The sequence below is a fragment of the Schistocerca americana genome, chromosome 5 (genome assembly GCF_021461395.2).
Source record: "Schistocerca americana isolate TAMUIC-IGC-003095 chromosome 5, iqSchAmer2.1, whole genome shotgun sequence".
Classification (NCBI taxonomy): Eukaryota; Metazoa; Arthropoda; class Insecta; order Orthoptera; family Acrididae; genus Schistocerca; species Schistocerca americana.
In genome coordinates, this window is record NC_060123.1 from 489,321,016 (window position 1) to 489,344,342 (window position 23,327).

Sequence of the window (23,327 nt, forward strand, 5' to 3'; positions counted from 1 at the left end):
TGGCACCTGACTAAAGTGCGCGTCATATATCTTGGCGGCCGAGTTTAGGTTTGTTCTGCGCATCTGACGTCACAAAACACAGTCAGCCAATGAACAGAGAACGATGTTGCCAGATCTCGACAGCAGTGCAGAGCACGGACGAGTGGCTTCAGTTTTAGAAACGTTCAGTCATAAATAAAGTAATAGAACAAAAGCAATGTCTTGATAGCAGACTTTCTTTTACAGAAAGTTTGGAAAAAGCATTCTTTATACCAATTGCTTCATATTCTATTAATTAATTAAACCAAACAAGCAATAAGACTCCTAATTCAGGCGATAGCAAGGAAAGGTGTTTGTTTCAATCTCACGAACTGCTTTTTCGCAATAAAGAACAGCGGTAATTGTTTATTTCCTATTGCACTTCGACGAAGCGTGAGTAATTTAGTCATACCAACAGTGTTTATAAGTAGTTGCATGTGCTGTTAGAGGCCTTATGGAGTTAGACTGTGCGAGGCGCTAAGGTAGCGGAAAAAAAAAAAAAACAGTTAAGGTGTTGGACTGCCAAGCGAAAGGTTATGAGTTCAAACCTTATGCGGTGCTTAATATTTTCTTTATTTAAAAACAATATTGGAGTGCCTTACTTCACGAATTTTATTCGTTTGAATGAAATTTCTAGTGCTTTGCCTCTTCATTAACTTTTTCGCTGCTGCAGACACGTGCTCCCCGCATTCCGCGCTGTGCGCGATTTTGTCATCACTGCACTTCTCGCCTGTGCAGACACATGGTGTTCCCACTGCTTTGACACACATATCATTCGATTTCACAAAAACTATTTGGCCAAAAAATTTGATTTTTACACGTCTTCTTGCCTGGTACCTTCCCCCCATAAATGACTTCATTTTGTTTTGATGTGCAGCATTAAATGTAGTAAACCATTGCACGAAATTCTGAAGAGTTTGCGGAGGTAAAAGTCCATAGCGTATACTTTCCGTATGGTCGATTTTAGTTGCCACAATGTTGAGAATGAAATGTGGACAAGATACCTAAATTTCATATAATATTTACTGTATAACAATATCTCATTTAATTTAAGTACCACATAGGTGTCGTATGTAATATTGAGAAATATTCCGTCTTTCGCGACTGTAATAAAAGTTTTATATACACACGGCACGTTTGGCTTTATTTTAAAGCACTTCCATCGGTGAAAGGTATGGCACATACACAATGGTATTCATGTTCTATTTCTTGTTTTTGTTCCACAGTCGCAGTTTTACCAATGGTATTGAAATATATCCCTCTTCTGCAACTGTAATAAGCGACTTATTTAGACCAGACGCGTTTCTCTCTTTTGAAGCATCATAAGAGGACTGTATTTTGTGTCCTCCATTGCTAAGTCACCTTTCGTAGTTTTGTGCTGCGGTAGCACAATATTCAACGTTTGTGTTGGCTCATCAGTGTTTTAGCAAATAAATGCTGTTTTTGTGTGCCACACACAAAATTATATTTGACATAGCTCTGAGCACTTCACTGACAGACGGTATATTCAAGTCCTAATGTTTTTGTAAGTCCACAGTTTTGTTTAATGTATTTTGTCTACTTCCTTTTGATTAATTGAAGTGCTTTAAAATAAAGCCAAACGTGCCCAATGTAAGTAAAACTTTTGTTATAGTCGCGAAAGACGGAATATTTCTCAATATTACATACGACACTTATGCGGTACTTAAATTAAATGAAATATATGGGTATATTGTCCACATTTCATTCTCAACATTGTGGCAACTAAAATCGACCATACGGAAAGTATACTCTATGGACTTTTACCTCTGCAAACTCTTCAAAATTTCGTGCAAAGGTTTACTATATTTAATGCTGCATAATAACTGCGTTGAACATCGAAACAAAATTAAGTCATTTATGGGGGGAAGGTATCAGTCAAGAAGATAGGTAAAAATCTAATTTTTGAGCCAAATAGTTTTTGTGGAATCGAATGATAAAGAGTGTCAAAGCAGTCGGAGCACAATGTGTCTGCACAGGCGAGCAGTGCAGTGACAAAATCGCCCACAGCGCGGAATGCAGGGAGCACGTCTTTGTAGCAGCGAAAGGGTTAATGCGGCCGTGGTGGCTTTACTTCATGAACTGCGCGCTCCCCCCTACACGTAAGCTTGCGAACTATGCTATACTATGGCGCTGCTTCTATTGGCGCGTGCGTCGTGTGCAACTGGCAACGCAGCAATCTCCAGCGTCTGGGCGGGCATGCGCGAGCCGCCAAGATAAAAGAATTGAACTATAGTGCATCAATGATCATCAAAATCAATAGGTTACAGGACATGCCCTCTCTCTATAAGTCAGTGAATATTTTATTTGTAGCCTTTACTTCCTTATCAAATTTTCATCTGATGAATTAATTATTTTAGCGGTTGTGGACACAACTTTCAAATTGCTTCATTTTCTATCGCCCATAAAAATTATGTTGGCAATGTTCTGGTTCTCCTAGTTCCCCATTTACTTTTAAATTCTATGGTCTTTTGTTCTGGGAGCTTCTTTGGGCATGTTAAATCATTATCAATATACTATCTGACAAAAGTATCCAGACACACAATAGGGGACATTAATATAGGATGTGTCCACCCTTCAGTTTTAAGATGGCTCGAACTTTGCTGGGGACACTTTCAGTGAGCTGTCGGAATGTCTGTGGGTGAATGGCAGCCCATTCTTCCTCATCAGAGAAGGTAGTGATGTTAAATGCTGCGGTCTCGAGTGAAGTAAACATCCTAACTCACCCCAAAAGTGTTCCACTGGGGTCAGGTCAGGAGTCTTGGCAGGCTGGTCCAGTTTAGGAATATTATGGTCCACAAATCAATGCCTTACAGAAGCTGCTTAATGACAGGGATCATTATCATGCTGATACAATCAATCATCATCTCCAAACTGTTCCTCTTCTGGACCAGAACATAATGCTGTAATATGTATTCATATCCTTCCATATTTAATGTTTTTGAAGAGCAATACATGGACCACACCCAAACTCATGGCAAACATCTCATTACCATAACACCATCTCCTTGGTCCTTCACTGTTAGCAATACATATGATGGCAGGTAATGTTCTCCAGACCTGTTCCCTTCCATTGGATTCATTACTCCAAATTCCTCATTTCTAGTCATCCTCTGTCCAGTAGCATTGCTCTCTACAGCACCTCAAGCACGGCTTAGCACTGAATACAGAAATATGTTACTTGTGAGCAGCTGCTCGACAGTTGTACCCCATTCTTTCTAACTCCATATGCACAGTCACTGTGCTAGCTAAACAACTGTTAGCACTATGGAAGTCACAACTGATTCCTTCCACTGATTTCATTTGATTTTTTACAAATTCTCTCCACAATGCTTAATGGTCGCTGTCCACCTGTTCATGAGATCTGCCTGGTCTTGGTTTAGCTGTGGTTATTGCTTTGCAATTCCACTTCATAATCAGAACAACAGCAGTTGACTTGGACATATTTGGTAGGGTTGAAATGTCCCTGATGTATGTATTACTCAGGTGATATCTAATGACTAGTCCGTATTTGAAGTAACTCTCTCCTGACCAACCCACTCACTGTTACTGCTTCTCTAGTATAACACAATACTCCTTGCCTCTCATGAAATCAAGTAGTAAATTATATATTACATACATTTGTCTGGATACTTTTTGATCAAATGGTGTATATTTTACAGATATTTTCACAGTCATGGGTACTGTTCATAGGGTAGTTTTACTCATGAAACTCATCAGCTACCTGTAGGCTCGTTTGAGTTTATAAATGCTGTTAGTGACTTTTCATTTTCATGATCTCTCATGGTTACCGAGAGCCAAGGCATATATAGTATGCTCCGGCTGCTATTGCTGCATCCTGCCACTAGTCCTGGTTGCATTTACTGGCACAGTGTGCCTCACGCTGTCACACACCAATCAACTCTGGTTGGCCCCTGTTGCAGACTAGAGGACACCTGGCCACCACAAGTTGCACTGCAGTGAGTCATGATCTGGTCTCATCATGTTGTGAATTCACACACAATGTAGAATGGACTTGTGAGTACCATGCTGAATGAATAGCCTGCATAGTGAATTGAAACAACTTTCCATTCAAGTCATGTTATTACCTTAAATTTTAGTCATCACAGCTGTTAAGTTTGATGTCACTGAAATCATTTTACTAAATGACAAATACAGACCCCCAGTTAGTGGCAATTTCTGTACTTAGTCTATAAATGCATTCTGATCTCACTCTTCATGTTAACTTTACTGACAAATGGTTGTTACTCCTACCTTCTACATGCTTCCTAAATTCCTTAAAACCAACCGTTTAGGACGCACCATTGTGGCCAGTTACTGGGCCCTCACTGAGAGAATCTCTGCTCTCATAGACCAACACCTTCAACCTAATATCGGAACCTACTCTCCTATATAAGATACCAACCACTTCCTCCACTGACTCTCCACAGTTCCTGTCCCTTTACCACATTGTGCCCTGCTCGTCACTACTGATGCCACCTCCCTTCACACTAACATCCCTAATGCCCATGGCTTTACTGCTATTGAACACTATCTTTCCCAATGCCCGACAGATTCCAAACCAACAACCTCATTCGTAGTCACCATGACCAACTATATGCTCACCCACAATTACTTCTTCTTTGAAGGCATTACCTACAAATAAATCCATGCCAACCTATTCATTGGCCATCTAGAGGAATCCTTCCTAAACATCGAGAATCCTGAACCCCTCACCTGGTTCAGATTCACTGATGACATCCTTGTGATCTGGATCAAGGGTGAGGCCACCCTGTCCACATTCCTACAGAACCTCAACAGCTTCTCACCCATTTGCTTCACCTGGTCTTCCTCAACCCATCAAGCCACCTTCCTAGATGCTGACCTCTGCCTCAACGATGGCTACATCAGTACTTATATCCATATCAAACCTACTAACCACCAGCAATACCTCCACTTCAACAGCTGCCACCCATTCCATACCACGAAGTCCCTTCGATACAGCCTAGCCACTCGTGGTCGTCACATCTGCAATGACACTCTCAAAATATACCGAGGGTCTCACTGAAGCCTCCACAGACTGTAATTATCCTCCCAACCTTGTACAAAAACAAATCTCCTGTGCCTTGTCTTTCCAGTCAGCCACCACCTTCCAAAGTCTCAATGTCCGGCCATAGAGGAGCATTCCCCTGATAACTTCTTACCATCCAGGACTGGAGCAATTGAATTACATTCTCCTCCAGGGATTTGACTACCTCTCGCCGTGCCCTGAAATGAGAAATATCCCGCCCACTATCCTTCCCCCCCCCCCCCCCCCCCCTCCCCCAACAGTGGTATTCCACCGTCCAATATACTTGTCCATTCCTACACAACCCCTGCTCCAAACCCTTACCTCATGGCTCATATCCCTGCAATAGACCTAGATGCAAGACCTGTCCCATACATCTTCCTACCGCCACCTACTCCAGTCCAGTCTCTAACATCACCTATCCCAACAAAGGCAGGGCTACCTGTGAAACCAGTTGTGTGATCTACAAGCTAAGCTGCAACCACTGTGCTGCATTCTATGTCCGTCAACATGAATGGCCACCAACAAACAGTGGCCAGGAAGCAAATAGACTGTCTTGGTGCTGAGCACGCTGCCCTATACGACATGCTTCATTTCAATAACTGCTTCGCAGCATGTGCCATATGGATCCTTCCCACCAACACCAGCTTTTTTGAATTGCGCAGGTGGGACCTATCCCTGCATTGCATTCTATGTTCCCATAACCCTCCTGGCCTCAACCTTTCTTTAAGTCACTGTCCTCACCCATCCAACCCCTTCCTTGTTCCCATTCCAGCACTATACAACCATCATTCCACCATTGCATCCAGTCTTTTTACTTCTCTCCTTTACTGCTTTGCCCTCCCCTCTCCCCTGCCATCTGTCTAACCTCCTGACTGCACATATCTGCAGTACCCTCTCTCCACCTTGGCCCTGCACGTTCCCCCATCAGCATTACTTCACAGTCCCCCACTCCTACCCTACTATTCCTTCCCCTCCCCACTCCACCCTCCTCCTTACCGCCACCAAGTCACCAGAGACTGCACTCGTGTGTGTGAGTAGCATTTGTGTGTGTGTGTGTGTGTGTGTGTGTGTGTGTGTGTGTGTGTGTGTTGTCCAGGTTTGATGAAGGCCTTGCTGGCCAAAGGCTTACTTGTGACAGTCTTTTTGTTGTGCCTATTGTGACTTAGCATCTCAGCTATGTGATAAGTAGCAACTTTTCTTTTTATTGTTACATTCCTGTCCCTTGCAGCCCTCCATTAAATTTCATATTGATGTGACTTACCAAACGAAAGTGCTGGCAGGTCGACAGACACACAAACACACACAAACATACACACAAAATTCAAGCTTTCGCAACCAACGGTTGCTTCGTCAGGAAAGAGGGAAGGAGAGGGAAAGACGAAAGGATGTGGGTTTTAAGGGAGAGGGTAAGGAGTCATTCCAATCCCGGGAGCGGAAAGACTTACCTTAGGGGGAAAAATGGATGGGTATACACACACACATATCCATCCACACATATACAGACACAAGCCTCAGCATCTAGTGACCGTAGTAATTTGTGTCTGAGCTGCGTGTTGTCTGGGTCTGATGAAGGCCTTTTTGGCCGAAAGCTTACTTGTTTAACAGTATTTCTGTTGTGCCTATCTGGGACTCAGTATCTCTGCTATAAGGTGAGTAGTGATCTATCCTTTTTATTATATTTGTCATTATTTCATTCTCGAGTTTCCATTGTTTCTATCTGAGAGATGATATAATAGTATAATTAATATCATATTCGACCTCCTTCTGCCCAGTGCAGTGCAGCTGGTAGATGTGGCATGGACTCAACAAGTTGTTGGAAACCCCTGCATAATTATTGAGCCATCTGCCTCCATTGCCATCCATAACTGCAAAAGTGTTGGCGGTGCAGGATTTTGTGCACGAACTGATCTCTCGATTATGTCCCGTAAATGTTAGAAGGGATTCATGTTGGGCGATCTGATCAACCAAATCATTCGCTCAAATTGTCCAGGATGTTCTTCAAACCAATCATGAATAATTTTGGCTTGGTGACATGGCACATTATCATCCATAAAAATTAAATCATTGTTCGGGAACGTGGAGTCCATTAATGGCTGCAAATGGTCTCTAAGCAGCCAAACATAACCATTTACAGTCAATGATCAGTTTAGTCTGACACGGGGAGGCCGCCAATTGTGAAATTCAGATTGGATTCATACTGCGCATAATAAAAGCTCATGGCCAGAGGTGTAATGTGGCAAAGCACCAAGATGCAATTCTCAGCCGTTGTCGAGAAAATCGACAGTTAAAAGAAACCGTTGCGGTGAAATACTCTCTACGATTAATAGTTTTCTACAGCGTCGTGGTGCAGCGGTAAGCGCTCGGGTTCGTAATCCGAAGGTCGCCGGATCGAATCTTGCGCCATGCAATTTTTTTTTTTATTATTAGTTTTTTGGAATTCATATATATATATATATATATATATATATATATATATATATATATATATATATTTTTTACCGCCTCCATTTTTCCGTTTGTTTAACAGGGTGTACCAAAGCTCTCACGTGTGCACCGATTTTCGACAATGTTATAAGTTGCACTAGGGACCGCATATACCTTCTTTCGAAGTTACACGCAACTACGCTGTTATGCGGCAGTTCGTTTCGGCCCATTCAACATCTGTCCTTCAAGTGTAACGAGCGAGTAACGGAGTTTATATTTCATACCTGCCACAGCGAATTTGTGTTCGTGGGGTCTCTATTTTAATTCGAACGTTTGACTTACGCTATACGTATTCGTTTCGGAATATCGTTTATACGTCTTCCATTAACTGTACGTGGTTAACATTATGAAGACAATTAATAACATTTGTGAAATACAACTTTGTTTGCGGAAAACATAATGATGTTCGAAGTCGCCAGTTTTTCCGCGACAAACGACTTTCAACAACTTATTATATGCATAATTGTTGCAACTGATTGCCGCGAATTATATATATATATATATATATATATATATATATATATATATATATATATATATATATATATATATATATATACACACACACATTTGAATTACAAAAAACAAATACTAAAAAAAAAAAAATTGCATGGTGCGAGATTCGATCCGGTGATCTTCGGATTACCAACCCAAGCGCTTACCGCTGCGCCACGAAGCTGTGGAAAATTATTAATCGTAGAGAGTATTTCACCACAGCGGTTTCTTTTAACTGTCGATTTTTTCGACAATGGCTGAGAAGTGCATCTTGGTGCTTTGCCACATTACACCTCTGGCCATGAGCTTTTATTATGCGCAGTATGAATCCAATCTGAATTTCACAATTGGCGGCCTCCCCTTGTGAATGGAGAACCCAGTCCATTCCATGTAAACTCAGCCCACACCACTATGGAGCCACCACCAGCTTGCAAAGTGCCTTTTTTGGGTCAATGGCTTTCTGGGGTCTGAGCCACACTTGAACCCTACCGTCAGCTCTTGCCAACTGAAATCGGGATTCATCTGACAAGGCCATGGTACTCCAGTCATCTAGGGTCCAGCTGATATGGTCACAAGCAACGACATGCTGTTACCAAGGGCACTAATGTCAGCTGTCTGCTACCACAGTCCATTAATACCAAATTTTGCCACACTGTCCTAAAGGAGAGATTCATTATATGTTGCACATTGAACTCCTTAGTTATTTCCCACAAACTTGTTTGTCTGTTAACACTGACATCTCCATGCAAACACTGCTGCTCTCAATTGTTAAGGGAAGGCTGTTGGCCACTGTGTTGTCCATGCTGCGAGATAGTGTGGTATTCTTGGCATGCTTTTGTCACTGTGGATCTCAAAATTTTGAATTCCCTTATGATTTCAAAAATGGGATGTCCCATGTACCCAGCTCCAACCACCACTCTGCATTAGGTCTAATAATTCCCATCGGGTGGCCATAATAACATCTGAAATCTTTTCACATGAATCATCTAGGTACGAATGACAGCCCTGGCAATGCAAGACCCTTTCATATCTTTTGTATGTGCCATCTGTATACGTGCATATTGCTGTTCCATGACTTTTGTCACTTCAGTGCACAATGAGGAGCACTTTCTAAAGTGAATCACCCTGTTTCATGAACAAACAAAAATAAACACATGAACAAGGTATCAGATGATGTGCTGTAATACAGAAAATAAACACATTTTAACAATAATAAATGAAAAGCACCAGTTTGCTTTTGTTCTACAATACAATTGTAGAACAAAAGCAAACTGGTGCTTTTCATTTATTATTATAATGTTGTTCTACCAAGAACCGACGGAAGATTCTGTTAATATGACATTTTAACAAGTCAACTATCCAGCACCCTCCTTCCAACATATATTAACATGACACCTGAAGACTCCATTCTACAAATACACATATTTTGGTATATTTACAAATATATTAAATATTATTTTGTGAAATGGAAGTTACATAAGTCACAAAACCTCAGTACCATTGATACAAGTAAATGTAAGTTGTATAGAAGTCCCACGTACACAAATGTAGACAAATCCTTAAGATTAGGAAGTATGTAACACAGAACGAAATGCCCAGACCATTCAAGGAAGTTATTATTATATTAACACCTTTAACTTTGAATACAGAAATCTGACTTATTGTTTATTTATATATTCCTTAATTACGTATGTTTATTGTGTAATAATGTATGTTTCCTGATTTCATTTCAATTTATGCTTACTGGATTTAGTTTGTTTACAGCTTCTTGTAAATTTGTGTGTCTGTATTTTCTCTTGAAAAGCTGTTAGTGTACATACAATCATAGTGAGATTGGTTCTCTGCAAAAATAAGGTGTGGTATGCATGTTGGCATGGGAAACTAAAAGGTGTACAACTCTGCTTCTGCTGTTTGCCGACAGATGGTGACAATGGTAAGTAGTGGCTGAAAGAAACAGATCACAGACATCAGGCAGTTAGCTTGGACCTTGGTCAACATAACCTCATTCAAACATTTGTCGATTTTTGTCTGCATCATAAAGTTGTTCTTGATTGAAAATGTCAGTTTTTGAGCCTAATTCTCATCATTTGCAGGAACTGTTACTGTTGTGTTTCAATATGAAGAAAACAGCAGCTTAGCTTCACCGAATGCTCTCAAGTACATATGGTAAGGACGCTACTAGTGAAAGAATGTATCTTGGATGGTTTCAACACTTCAAGAATGGTGATTTTAATGTTGTAGACCGGCATAGTGGTGGAAAAGAGAATGATTTTGAAGATGCAGAATTGGAGACATTGTTGAGTGAAGACTCATGTCAAACTCAAGAAGAATTAGCGAAGAATTAGCACGATTAGTGGGAGTGACACAGCAAGCCATTTCAAAATGTCTCAAGGCTATGGGAATGATTGAGAAAGAAGGAACTTGGGTCCCGTGTGAGCTGAAACCACGAGACATTCAACGGTGTGTGTGTGTGTGTGTGTGTGTGTGTGTGTGTGTGTGTGTGTTTGTGAACAGTTGCTTCAGAGGCAAAAAAAATGGGATTTCTGTATCGCATTATGACCAGGGACGAAAAATGGGTTCACTATGATAACCCTAAATGCAAAAAAATCATGAGGATATCCCGGCCATGCTACCACGTGGCTTCAAGATCATGCTCTATATTTGGTGGGACCAGCTCGGCATCATGTACTATGAGGTGTTAAAACTAAGTGAAACAATCACATGTGCTCATTATTGAACACAATTAATGCGTTTGAGCAGAGCATTAAACAACAAACTGCCGATCCAGCGAGAGGCACGATAAAGTGATTTTGCAGCACGACTTCGCTCGGCCCCATGTTGCAAAAGAGGTCAAAACATACTTGGAAATGTTAAAATGGGAAATCATACCCCACATGTCGTATTCTCCAGACATTGCTCCCTCTGACTATCACCTGTTTAGATCAATGGCGCATGGCCTGGCTGACCAACACTTCCAATCTCATGAAGGAGCCACAAATTGGATCGCATCGTGGATCGCTTCAAAAGATGAACAATTTTTTCAACATGGGATTCATACACTGCCCAAAAGATGGGAGAAAGTAGTGGCCAGCAATGGAAAATACTTTGAATAATACATGTATAATCAATTTGTTTCATTAAAGCCTCAAATTTTTGGGGAAAAAATGGCGGAATCAAAGTTGTACACCTTGTACAATTTGGCTAATTCTCTGCCATGGGAAAGTGTAATTTAGGAATAACATTTTTTTTTTTTGCTAAAGTAACCCTCCAAGTAGCTCTGTCAGGAAATTTTATTTGTATTTAAAAATGATCTTGGTTGTTTGAATAAAAGGCTTCCACCATTTATCTTCGTATAACAACCAGTGCATGCATGACATCAGTAAACAGGAAACAACTTGTCCACATCATTTGCCCAACCATGCAGGCCTCCTATAATGTCCCGTATTGTCACTGCCTCTTCTGTTAGGTGTTCTTTCAGTTTAATAACACCTTTCTGTGAAGCATTCCCACGGCGACAAACGACAATAACTGCAACAGAAACAATATCAAACAATGGAAAATCCAGGATGGAATGTAACAATATTATGAAAAGGATACTTGCTACTAACCATATAGGGGAGATGGTGATTCACAGATAGGCCACCAAAAAGACTATCACAAAATAAGCTTTTGGCCAATCTAGGCCTTCATCAAAAATAGACAACAGACACACAAGGGTGCAAGCGAGCGTGCCCCCCCCCCTCCCCCCCCCCCCCCCCCCCCCACACACACACACACACACACATATGACCACAGTCTCTAGCAGTCTGGCTTCAGCCACTCAGCAATCAACAATCGACAGCACTGGTGTTTGTGTAGAGCTGTCAGTGGCAACAGACAAGCAACACTATGTGAAATAACTGCAGAAATCAATGTGGGGCATATGATGAACATATCCGTTTGGACAGTGCAGGAAATTTTGGCATTAATGGGATGTGGTAGCAGACGACTGACAAGTGTCTTTGCTAACAGTATGCCGTGGACTGCAGCGCATCTCTTGGGCTCTTGGTTATATCGGTTGGATCCTAGATGACTGGACAACCATGGCCTTGTCAGATGAATGCCAATTTTAGTTGGTAATACCGAATGATAGGATTCAAGTGTGGCTCAAATCCCATAAAGCCATGGACCCAAGTTGGCAGTAAGGCACTGTGCAAGCTGGTGGTGGTCCCACAGTGGTGTGTGCTGTGTTTACATGGAATGGATTGGGTTCTCTGTGCCGACTAAACTGTTCATTGACTGCAAATGGTTATGTTTGGCTACTTGGAGACCATCTGCAGCCATTCATGGACTTCATGTTCCCAAACAATGATTTAATTTTTATGGATGATAATGTGCCATGTCACCAAACCAACATTATTCATGATTCGTCTGAAGAACATCCTGGACACTTTGAGAGAATGATTTGGTTGATCACATTGCCCGACATGAATCCCCTCTAACATTTATGGGACATAATCGAGAGATCAGTTCGTGCACAAAATCCTGCACCGCCAACACTTTTGCAGTTATGGATGGCAATGGAGGCAGATGGCTCAATAACTCTGCAGGGGTTTCCAACAACTTGTTGAGTCCATGCCACATCTACCAGCTACACTACACTGGGCAGAAGGAGGTCCAATATGATATTAGGAGGGATCCCATGACTTTCATCATCTCAGTGTATCATGAAATTATTAATTATACTATTATATTGTCTCTGAGATAGAAACAATGGAAACTCCAGAATAAAATAATGACAAATATCATAAAAAGGATAGATTACTACTCACCTTATAGCAGAGATACTGAGTCCCAGATAGGCACAACACAAATACTGTTAAACATGTAAGCTTTTGGCAAAAAAGGCCTTTATCGGAACAAGACAACACGCAGCTCAGACACAAATTACTAGGGTCGCTAGCTGCTGAGGCCAGACAGACCTTGCAGCCAGAGACTGTGGTTGTGTGTGTGTGTGTGTTCACCCTCCGACAAAGGGCTTGTTGGCAAGAAGCTCATTTTCTGACTGTCTTTTTGTTGTGCCTGTCTGCAACTCAGCATCTCCACTATACAGTGAGCAGCAACTACACTTTTCACAATACTGTTTGACAGTACTTTTGTTGTGCCTATCTGCAACTCACAAGGGAACCTCCTCATCGCACCCCCCTCAGATTTAATTATAGGTTGGCACAGTGGATAGGCCATGAAAAACTGAACACAGATCAATCGAGAAAACAGGAAGAAGTTGTGTGGAACTATGAAAAAAATAAGAAAAATATACAAACTGAGTAGTCCACGTGCAAGATAGGCAACATCTAAGAGAACGCGAGCTCAGGAGCGCTGTGGTCCCATGGTTAGCGTGAGCAACTGCGGAACGACAGGTCCTTGGTTCAAGTCTCCCCTCGAGTGAAAAGTTTACTTTGTTTACTTTTGCAAAGTTATGATCTGTCCGTTCGCTCATTGACGTCTCTGTTCACTGTAATAAGTTTAGTGTCTGTGTTTTGAGACCGCACCGCAAAACCGTGCGATTAGTAAAGGACGTGCCTCTCCAATGGGAACCGAAAACATTTGATCACAAGGTCATAGGTCAACCAATTCCTCCACAGAATAACACGTCCGATATATTCTATACGACACTGGTGACGGCATGTGCGTCACATGACAGGAATATGTTGTCGACCCACCTAACTTGTACACTTGGTGAATGGGTCAAAAGATTCTTCTACCTTGCCCGATTTAGGTTTTCTTGTGGATGTGATAATCACTCCAAAAAAAGTGGCGAAAACATAAGAGTTTGTCACATAAACTGCAACAAATGAATGCAACAGTTTCACAGTCACACAGTTTTCCCTGTGCTCTGTCAAAACATATGTTTTTAACGTTTTCAAATTTTTCCGTGTTTGGCCGTCAAATCCTGCATATGTCCAAGCAAATCTGAACATGTCCTGGAATTTTGGAGAGCGAAGTTGATTATGGGTGAGTGCCTGAACTTTGATAATTGTCTCAAAATAAAAAATTAAACTTTTCACTCGAGGGAAGACTTAAACCAAGGACATGTCGTTCCGCAGCTGCACACGCTAACCACGGGACCACAGCGCTGTTGGGTGCACACTCACCTTGATGTTGCCTATCTTGCACATGGACTACTCAGTTTGTATATTTTGCTTATTTTTTCATAGTTCCACACAACTTCTTCCTGTTTTCTTGATTGATCTGTGTTCAGTTTTTCAAGGCCTATCCACTGTACCAACTTATAACTAAATCTGAGGGGGGTGCGATGGGGAGGTTCCCTTGTCAGCATCTCCACTACATGGTGAGTAGCAACTATCTTTTCGTAATATTGTTGGAACAGAAACTATATATATATATAAGGTTCTTCTTCCTGTGGATTAAACAGCACACAGAAATTGAATGTAGAAAGCGTTGAAGAACTGAAATTGAAACAAAAATAGGTGAACTGTGAACTGACACTAAAGCTAAAGGTTGGCTTTCTGTAATATTTTCTGTATGCTAGGTATAATGTTCTTCAAAACTATATATATAATAGAAAGAAACATTCCACATGGGAAAATATATTTAAAGACCAGCAACAAACTGTCCATTCGCATGAATGGACACAGGCAGACAGTATTTGTTGGTAATGAGGATCACCCTGTGGCTAAACATGCCTTGGTGCACAGCCAGCACATCTTGGCACAGTGTTACACTGTCCGGGTTATCTGGATACTTCCCACTGACACCAACCTATCAGAAGTCCGGAGATGGGAACTTGCCCTTCAATACATCCTCTCTTCCCGTTACCCACCAGGCCTCAACCTCCACTAATTTCATGTTGCCGCCCCTCGTACATCACTTGTCACTCAACAACATCTTTGCCTCTGTACTTTGGCCTCGACTGACATCTCTGCCCAAACTCTTTGCCTTTACATATGTCTGCTTGTGTCTGTATATGTGCGGATGGATGTGTGTGTGTGTGTGTGTGTGTGTGTGTGTGTGTGTGTGCGCGCGCACGCGCGCGCGAGTGTATACCTGTCCCCTGTCCCTTTTCCCCCTAAGATAAGTCTTTCCGCTCCCGGGATTGGAATGACTCCTTACCCTCTCCCTTAAAACCCACATCCTTTCGTCTTTCCCTCTCCTTCCCTCTTTCCTGACGAGGCAACCATTTGTTGCGAAAGCTAGAATTTTGTGCGTATGTTTGTGTGCTATCGACCTGCCAGCGCTTTCGTTTGGTAAGTCACATCATCTTTGTTTTTTTATAACATTCCACGTGGGTAAAATATATCTAAAAACAAAGATGATGTGACTTACCAAACGAAAGTGCTGGCAGGTCGACAGACACACAAACAAACACAAACATACACACGAAATTCTAGCTTTCGCAACCAACGGTTGCTTCGTCAGGAAAGAGGGAAAGATGAAAGGATGTGGGTTTTAAGGGAGAGGGTAAGGAGTCATTCCAATCCTGGGAGCGGAAAGACTTACCTTGGGGGAAAAAAGGACAGGTATACACTCGCGCACACACACACACACACACATATCCATCCGCACATACACAGACACAAGCAGACGTTTGTAATGTAACGAATGTGGCTCTCCAGCAGGGATACGACTTCCTCAAATCCTGCCCTGAAATGAGATCCATCCTTCATGAAATCCTCCCCACTCCACCAAGAGTGTCTTTCCGCCGTCCACCTAACCTTCGTAACCTGTTAGTTCATCCCTATGAAATCCCCAAACCACCTTCCCTACCCTCTGGCTCCTATCCTTGTAACCGCCCCCGGTGTAAAACCTGTCCCATGCACCCTCCCACCACCACCTACTCCAGTCCTGTAACCCGGAAGGTGTACACAATCAAAGGCAGAGCCACGTGTGAAAGCACCACGTGATTTACCAACTGACCTCCTACACTGTAATGCATTCTATGTGGGAATGAGCAGCAACAAACTGTCTATTCGCATGAATGGACACAGGCAGACAGTGTTTGTTGGTAATGAGGATCACCCTGTGGCTAAACATGGCTTGGTGCACGGCCAGCACATCTTGGCACAGTGTTACACCGTCCGGGTTATCTGGATACTTCCCACCAACACCAACCTATCTGAACTCCGGAGATGGGAACTTGCTCTTCAATATATCCTCTCTTCCCGTTACCCACCAGGCCTCAATCTCCGCTAATTTCAAGTTGCCGCCACTCATACCTCACCTGTCACTCAACAACATCTTTGCCTCTGCACTTCCGCCTCGACTGACATCTCTGCCCAAACTCTTTGTCTTTAAATATGTCTGCTTGTGTCTGTATATGTGTGGATGGATATGTGTGTGTGTGCGAGTGTATACCCGTCCTTTTTTCCCCCTAAGGTAAGTCTTTCCGCTCCCGGGATTGGAATGACTCCTTACCCTCTCCCTTAAAACCCACATCCTTTCGTCTTTCCCTCTCCTTCCCTCTTTCCTGATGAGGCAACAGTTTGTTGCGAAAGCTTGAATTTTGTGTGTATGTTTGTTTGTGTGTCTGTCGACCTGCCAGCACTTTCGTTTGGTAAGTCACATCATCTTTGTTTTTAGATATATTTTTCCTACGTGGAATGTTTCCCTAAAAAAAACAAAGATGATGTGACTTACCATACGAAAGCGCTGGCAGGTCGATAGAAACACAAACAGACACATACATACACACAAAATTCAAGCTTTCGCAACAAACTGTTGCCTCATCAGGAAAGAGGGAAGGAGAGGGAAAGACGAAAGGAAGTGGGTTTTAAGGGAGAGGGTAAGGAGTCATTCCAATCCACACACACATACCCATCCACACATATACAGACACAAGCAGACATATTTAAAGACAAAGAGTTTGGGCCCAAACTCTTTGTCTTTAAATATGTATGTGTCTGTTTGTGTTTCTATCGACCTGCCAGCGCTTTCGTATGGTAAGTCACATCATCTTTGTTTTTAAATATATTTTTCCCACGTGGAATGTCCCCCCCCCCCCCCCCCTCTCTCTCTCTCTCTCTCTCTCTCTCTCTCTCTATATATATATATATATATATATATATATAGGCGATGGCCTCTCACCTCTCCTTTTCAATCTGGTGTTAGATAAGGTCGTAAAAGAATGGGAAACATCACAACAGGGGATAACCTTAGGAAACCTACAGATTAAATGCCTGGCTTTTGCAGACGATTTGGCGATTGTCACGAAAGGTATAAAGGAAACAAAAGACGCTATTGAAAAACTGCACGAAATCGCTTCCAAAACTGGACTACAGATCTCTTACGAAAAGACACAGTTTATGAGCACAAAGAAGCTCTCATCTCTGAACACAAAGTATGGCACGATTTACAAAACGGCAAACTTCAAATACCTTGGTGAAACACTACAAATGAGTGGACATAACAGAGACTCAAACGGAGAAAGAAAGACTAAACTGGACAAGGCATACAAAGTAGTGTGGAATCATTACAACAAGAAGTCTATCTCACAAAAAGCCAAATTACGCCATTACGACACGGTGGTGCTCCCCGAGGCACTATATGCAGCAGAGACCACACTAATCCTAGGGCATACACGTATCAGACAATTAGAAAAAGTAGAACGGAAAATACTTAGGAAAATATTTGGCGCAACTAACAACAATGGAATATGGATCAAGAAACCTACAGAGGAACTGTACAAACATACGGAGACAATCACAGAAAAGATTAGAAAACGCAGACTACAATTCTATGGACACCTATACAGAATGCCATCACACAGGCTGACCAAACAGATCTTTGACTGGGTAACCACTAGAAACAACAAATGGATGGCAGAGGTAGAAAACGACCTGAACCAGCTCAACATAACAGCAGACACAATAAACGACAGAATAAAGTTCAGAAACATCATTAAGAAAAGTAAACTACATGATATACAATGCGACAAACGAACAGGCATAAAATGGACCGAAGAACGCAAGCAAGATCACAGCCAGAAGATGAAAGAAATATGGGCAACCAAAAAGGCAATCAAGATGAAGCCGAAGACACAAAGCCGACGAGAAGCATGGACAGAGGACCGGAAACAGAAACACAGCGAGCGAATGAGGGAAGTTTGGGCAGCAAGGAAGGCAGCAAAAGGAACTGGCCATGTAGTTAAGTCCAAATGCGCTCTTTAAGGGCAAAACACCAATAATATATATATATATATATATATATATATATATATATATATATATATATATATAAAAACAAAGATGATTTGACTTACCAAATGAAAGTGCTGGCAGGTCGACAGACACACAAACAACCACAAACATACACACAAAATTCAAGCTTTCGCAACAAACTGTTGCCTCATCAGGAAAGAGGGAAGGAGAGGGAAAGACGAAAGTAAGTGGGTTTTAAGGGAGAGGGTAAGGAGTCATTCCAATCCCGGGAGCGGAAAGACTTACCTTAGGGGGAAAAAAGGACGGGTATACACTCGCGCACACACACACACACACACACACACACACACACACACACACACACACACACACATATCCATCCACACATATACAGACACACACACACACACACACACACACACACACACACACACACATACATATATATATATATATATATATATATATATATAATAGAAGGAAATATTCCACGTGGGAAAAATTATATATAAAATCAAAGATGAGGTGACTTACCGAACGAAAGCGCTGGCAGGTCGATAGACACACAAACAAACACAAACATACACACAAAATTCAAGCTTTCGCAACAAACTGTTGCCTCATCAGGAAAGAGGGAAGGAGAGGGGAAGACGAAGGAAGTGGGTTTTAAGGGAGAGGGTAAGGAGTCATTCCAATCCCGGGAGCGGAAAGACTTACCTTAGGGGGAAAAAAGGACAGGTATACACTCGCACACACGCACATATCCATCCACACATACAGACACAAGCAGACATATTTAAAGACCAAATATGTCTGCTTGTGTCTGTATGTGTGGATGGATATGTGCGTGTGTGCGAGTGTATACCTGTCCTTTTTTCCCCCTAAGGTAAGTCTTTCCGCTCCCGGGATTGGAATGACTCCTTACCCTCTCCCTTAAAACCCACTTCCTTCGTCTTCCCCTCTCCTTCCCTCTTTCCTGATGAGGCAACAGTTTGTTGCGAAAGCTTGAATTTTGTATGTACGTTTGTGTTTGTTTGTGTGTCTATCGACCTGCCAGCGCTTTCGTTCGGTAAGTCACCTCATCTTTGATTTTTTTATATATATATATATATATATATATATATATATATATATATATATATATATATATATATATATATATATATATATATAGTGACAAGTGACATGCTAATATAAGCTAAATTATTCAGAGCCACAAATAAGGAGAGCTCTGAAGGCCAACCATAAGAAGAGAGACTGGATGAAGATGAAGCAATGAGCTGCGTGTTCTTGCCATACGTGGGTCCTCCAATGGCCAAAATCCATAGAGTGAAGACCGTTTTCTGTGCAGCGGGAAAAATCAAAGACCTTCTCGGTTCAACCAAGGATCCACTAGGTCTGGTATGTACAAGATCGGATGCAAATGTGGGGTGCAATATATAGGACAGACGCAGTGTTGCATCTCACAATGCCGCAATGAACACATCAGGCATGTACGCTTGGGTCAGTCTGATGTGGCCGAACATAGCACAGACGAGAAGCACACCTTTGATTTTGAGGACACAAAGGAAATATGCAGTACAAATGGATTTTGGGACTCAGTAATTAAAGAGTCCATAGAAATATGGTTACACGACAACCCAATCAACTGCGACAGTGGCTACCATCTCAGAACAGTCTGAGAGCCTGCAATCATTCTGTTCCACCAAGGGCCACGGACGGAGCAGACAGAGACAGATGATGGGACACGAACCCCGCACACGCATTCCCCTCACCACCGGCCGCTCCAGGCGCATCGGGCAATTCTGCGGGCACGTGATTGGCCGGTGGAGGGAAGCAGAGAGCAGTCCAGCAAAGACATAAGCCTGCGACCGATGATATCCAAACACTTCGCCTGAAGATGATGGAGACACATTCCATCGAAACATTGCTACGAGATGACGATGCTACTCGGCTGACAACCCGTGAAGACTTCATATATACACTAGTGTTGTTATGCTCTTGGAAATAGGACCTACTTATGTATTAGATATATTATTACTAAGTTACATTAAATGAAACTTTAAAATATTCAAATTTATTAACAGCTATCAACACTTGTCTCAATCACGCTTTAGAAATGTAATTTTCATTTCAAGAATCATGTACAGTCATAGCCTCTGCACTGTTGTGCTCCAACTGTTGCGCTGTTGATGCACAGTATGAAAATGGCTGAGGCTGCTTCCAGTTCCGTTGTGGAACATGATTAAAAAGTGCTGAGAAGTAGGTTGTTCTTAATGTTTTTCATAAAATTACAGAGAGAGTAAACTTCGAAGTTTTCTGAGGGATCGTATTAGATTCAGTTAAGACACAAGCACATACTGGACATGTAGCGGAACCAGTAGCTTAGTAATTTACTGAAAATCTATTACAGTTCATGGCTTGCTGGTTCAAATCACATCTTAGTAATTTTTTTTCCCTCGTTCAATTTTAAATACCTTCATCTCGTAACTGTAAAATTCATCATCATTTTTTGTGAAAAATGCACATCATCTAGTTTCTAATTACATGTTGCACACAAAATTCCTGTTTTCAGTTCAAATACAAACTCTTAATTATCAATATGTTATGAAAGACTGTTAATAAAAGCTGCTTAAATTAAGGAAACATAACAATTTAATTTTTATGGCAAAAATTAAAAACCAAATACTCTTTATTTGGACTATGCCTATCATTTTATACCACAGATGTAGATAAGTGTCACAGAAACATGAAAAACAATCATTTTCACAGCATCAAGTACACCATAAAATGCTGCATTTTTACATTTACCACTATACCACTATAAAATATGAACAGAACTGATCTGGAGCCAAGTTACCAGATTTGGGACTAGAAGTAACAAGACTGTTAAGCTGCCAGACTTTATGGAGCTTACGCAAACAGGTTTTTCAGGTGTCACTACCAAATGCTGGCGGGATATACACTCCTGGAAATTGAAATAAGAACACCATGAATTCATTGTGCCAGGAAGGGGAAACTTTATTGACACATTCCTGGGGTCAGATACATCACATGATCACACTGACAGAACCACAGGCACATAGACACAGGCAACAGAGCATGGACAATGTCGGCACTAGTACAGTGTATATCCACCTTTCGCAGCAATGCAGGCTGCTATTCTCCCATGGAGACGATCGTAGAGATGCTGGATGTAGTCCTGTGGAATGGCTTGCCATGCCATTTCCACCTGGCGCCTCAGTTGGACCGGCGTTCGTGCTGGACGTGCAGACTGCGTGAGACGACGCTTCATCCAGTCCCAAACATGCTCAATGGGGGACAGATCCGGAGATCTTGCTGGCCAGGGTAGTTGACTTACACCTTCTAGAGCACGTTGGGTGGCACGGGATACATGCGGACGTGCATTGTCCTGTTGGAACAGCAAGTTCCCTTGCCGGTCTAGGAATGGTACAACGATGGGTTCGATGACGGTTTGGATGTACCGTGCACTATTCAGTGTTCCCTCGACGATCACCAATGGTGTACGGCCAGTGTAGGAGATCGCTCCCCACACCATGATGCCGGGTGTTGGCCCTGTGTGCCTCGGTCGTATGCAGTCCTGATTGTGGCGCTCACCTGCACGGCGCCAAACACGCATACGACCATCATTGGCACCAAGGCAGAAGCGACTCTCATCGCTGAAGACGACACGTCTCCATTCGTCCCTCCATTCACGCCTGTCGCGACACCACTGGAGGCGAGCTGCACGATGTTGGGGTGTGAGCGGAAGACGGCCTAACGGGGTGTGAGACCGTAGCCCAGCTTCATGGAGACGGTTGCGAATGGTCCTCGCCGATACCCCAGGAGCAACAGTGTCCCTAATTTGCTGGGAAGTGGCGGTGCGGTCCCCTACGGCACTGCGTAGGATCCTACGGTCTTGGCGTGCATCCGTGCGTCGCTGCGGTCCGGTCCCAGGTCGACGGGCACGTGCACCTTCCGCCGACCACTGGCGACAACATCGATGTACTGTGGAGACCTCACGCCCCACGTGTTGAGCAATTCGGCGGTACGTCCACCCGGCCTCCCGCATGCCCACTATACGCCCTCGCTCAAAGTCCGTCAACTGCACATACGGTTCACGTCCACGCTGTCGTGGCATGCTACCAGTGTTAAAGACTGCGATGGAGCTCCGTATGCCACGGCAAACTGGCTGACACTGACGGCGGCGGTGCACAAATGCTGCGCAGCTAGCGCCATTCGACGGCCAACACCGCGGTTCCTGGTGTGTCCGCTGTGCCATGCGTGTGATCATTGCTTGTACAGCCCTCTCGCAGTGTCCGTAGCAAGTATGGTGGGTCTGACACACCGGTGTCAATGTGTTCTTTTTTCCATTTCCAGGAGTGTAGAATGGCTCGTCATAAAAGAAGAGGAGAAAATGCGGCACCTGGTTGGCTTCATGGGTTCTGTTGTTGATAGGCTCATTATCAATGCAGCAGATGACACTTCCAGAACTAAAATGTATTTCTCTGAGTCGGATAAGGAAGGAGCTAAGAGATTATCTGATGACTGACAGTAATTAATACCTTCAGTGGTTCAGTATTCAACAGTATGGTGAAATCCCTGCAGTATGCTTTTGCGCCACACATGGCTCACTCAGAAAAATTACCCCCTGTGTTTAAGTTAGAAATTTTCACCATCTTGTTTGTAACCAGAATACTGTGTCTGGTGAGAACGAGAGCATTTTATGTTTTCTGTCTGGTCATCGAAGAAGCGCGCAGTAGTGCTGGAGTTTTGTCGAATATTATTTCATTCTCTTTAAAAATTAAATGACATTCCAAGCTACATTGTTGCCTTGCACCTTTTTTTCTCCCCACACTGTGTATGTGCATGTAATGCAGCATAAAATATATCCTTCCGAACGTACTTGACTGCTGGTCACAACTTGGTTTCCGCTGCACGTGAAATGAAATCCAATGAGATTCAAGCAAATGCAGAAGAGTACATGGCATAATACCTTATTATTCTTATGATGAACAGAGTGTAGCAATCTATCCTTTTCAGAATACAGTGAAACCCCCATTTTATGCTTTTGTACAGTCTAGACTTAGAAAATGCAAAATTGA

At 42.5% G+C, this 23,327-nt stretch overlaps 1 protein-coding gene across 1 annotated transcript in view; it reads right to left on the reverse strand.

Moving 5' to 3' along the window:
* Positions 1-11,337: 11,337 nt before the first annotated feature.
* Positions 11,338-23,327, reverse strand: part of LOC124615750 (adenylyltransferase and sulfurtransferase MOCS3) — a 217,796-nt gene continuing 205,806 nt past the window's right edge. Inside the window, exon 9 of the mRNA XM_047143837.1 lies at positions 11,338-11,593. Within this exon, the coding sequence (XP_046999793.1) occupies positions 11,442-11,593 (152 nt within the window). The 3' untranslated portion in view covers positions 11,338-11,441. The remainder of the gene's footprint in view (positions 11,594-23,327) is intronic.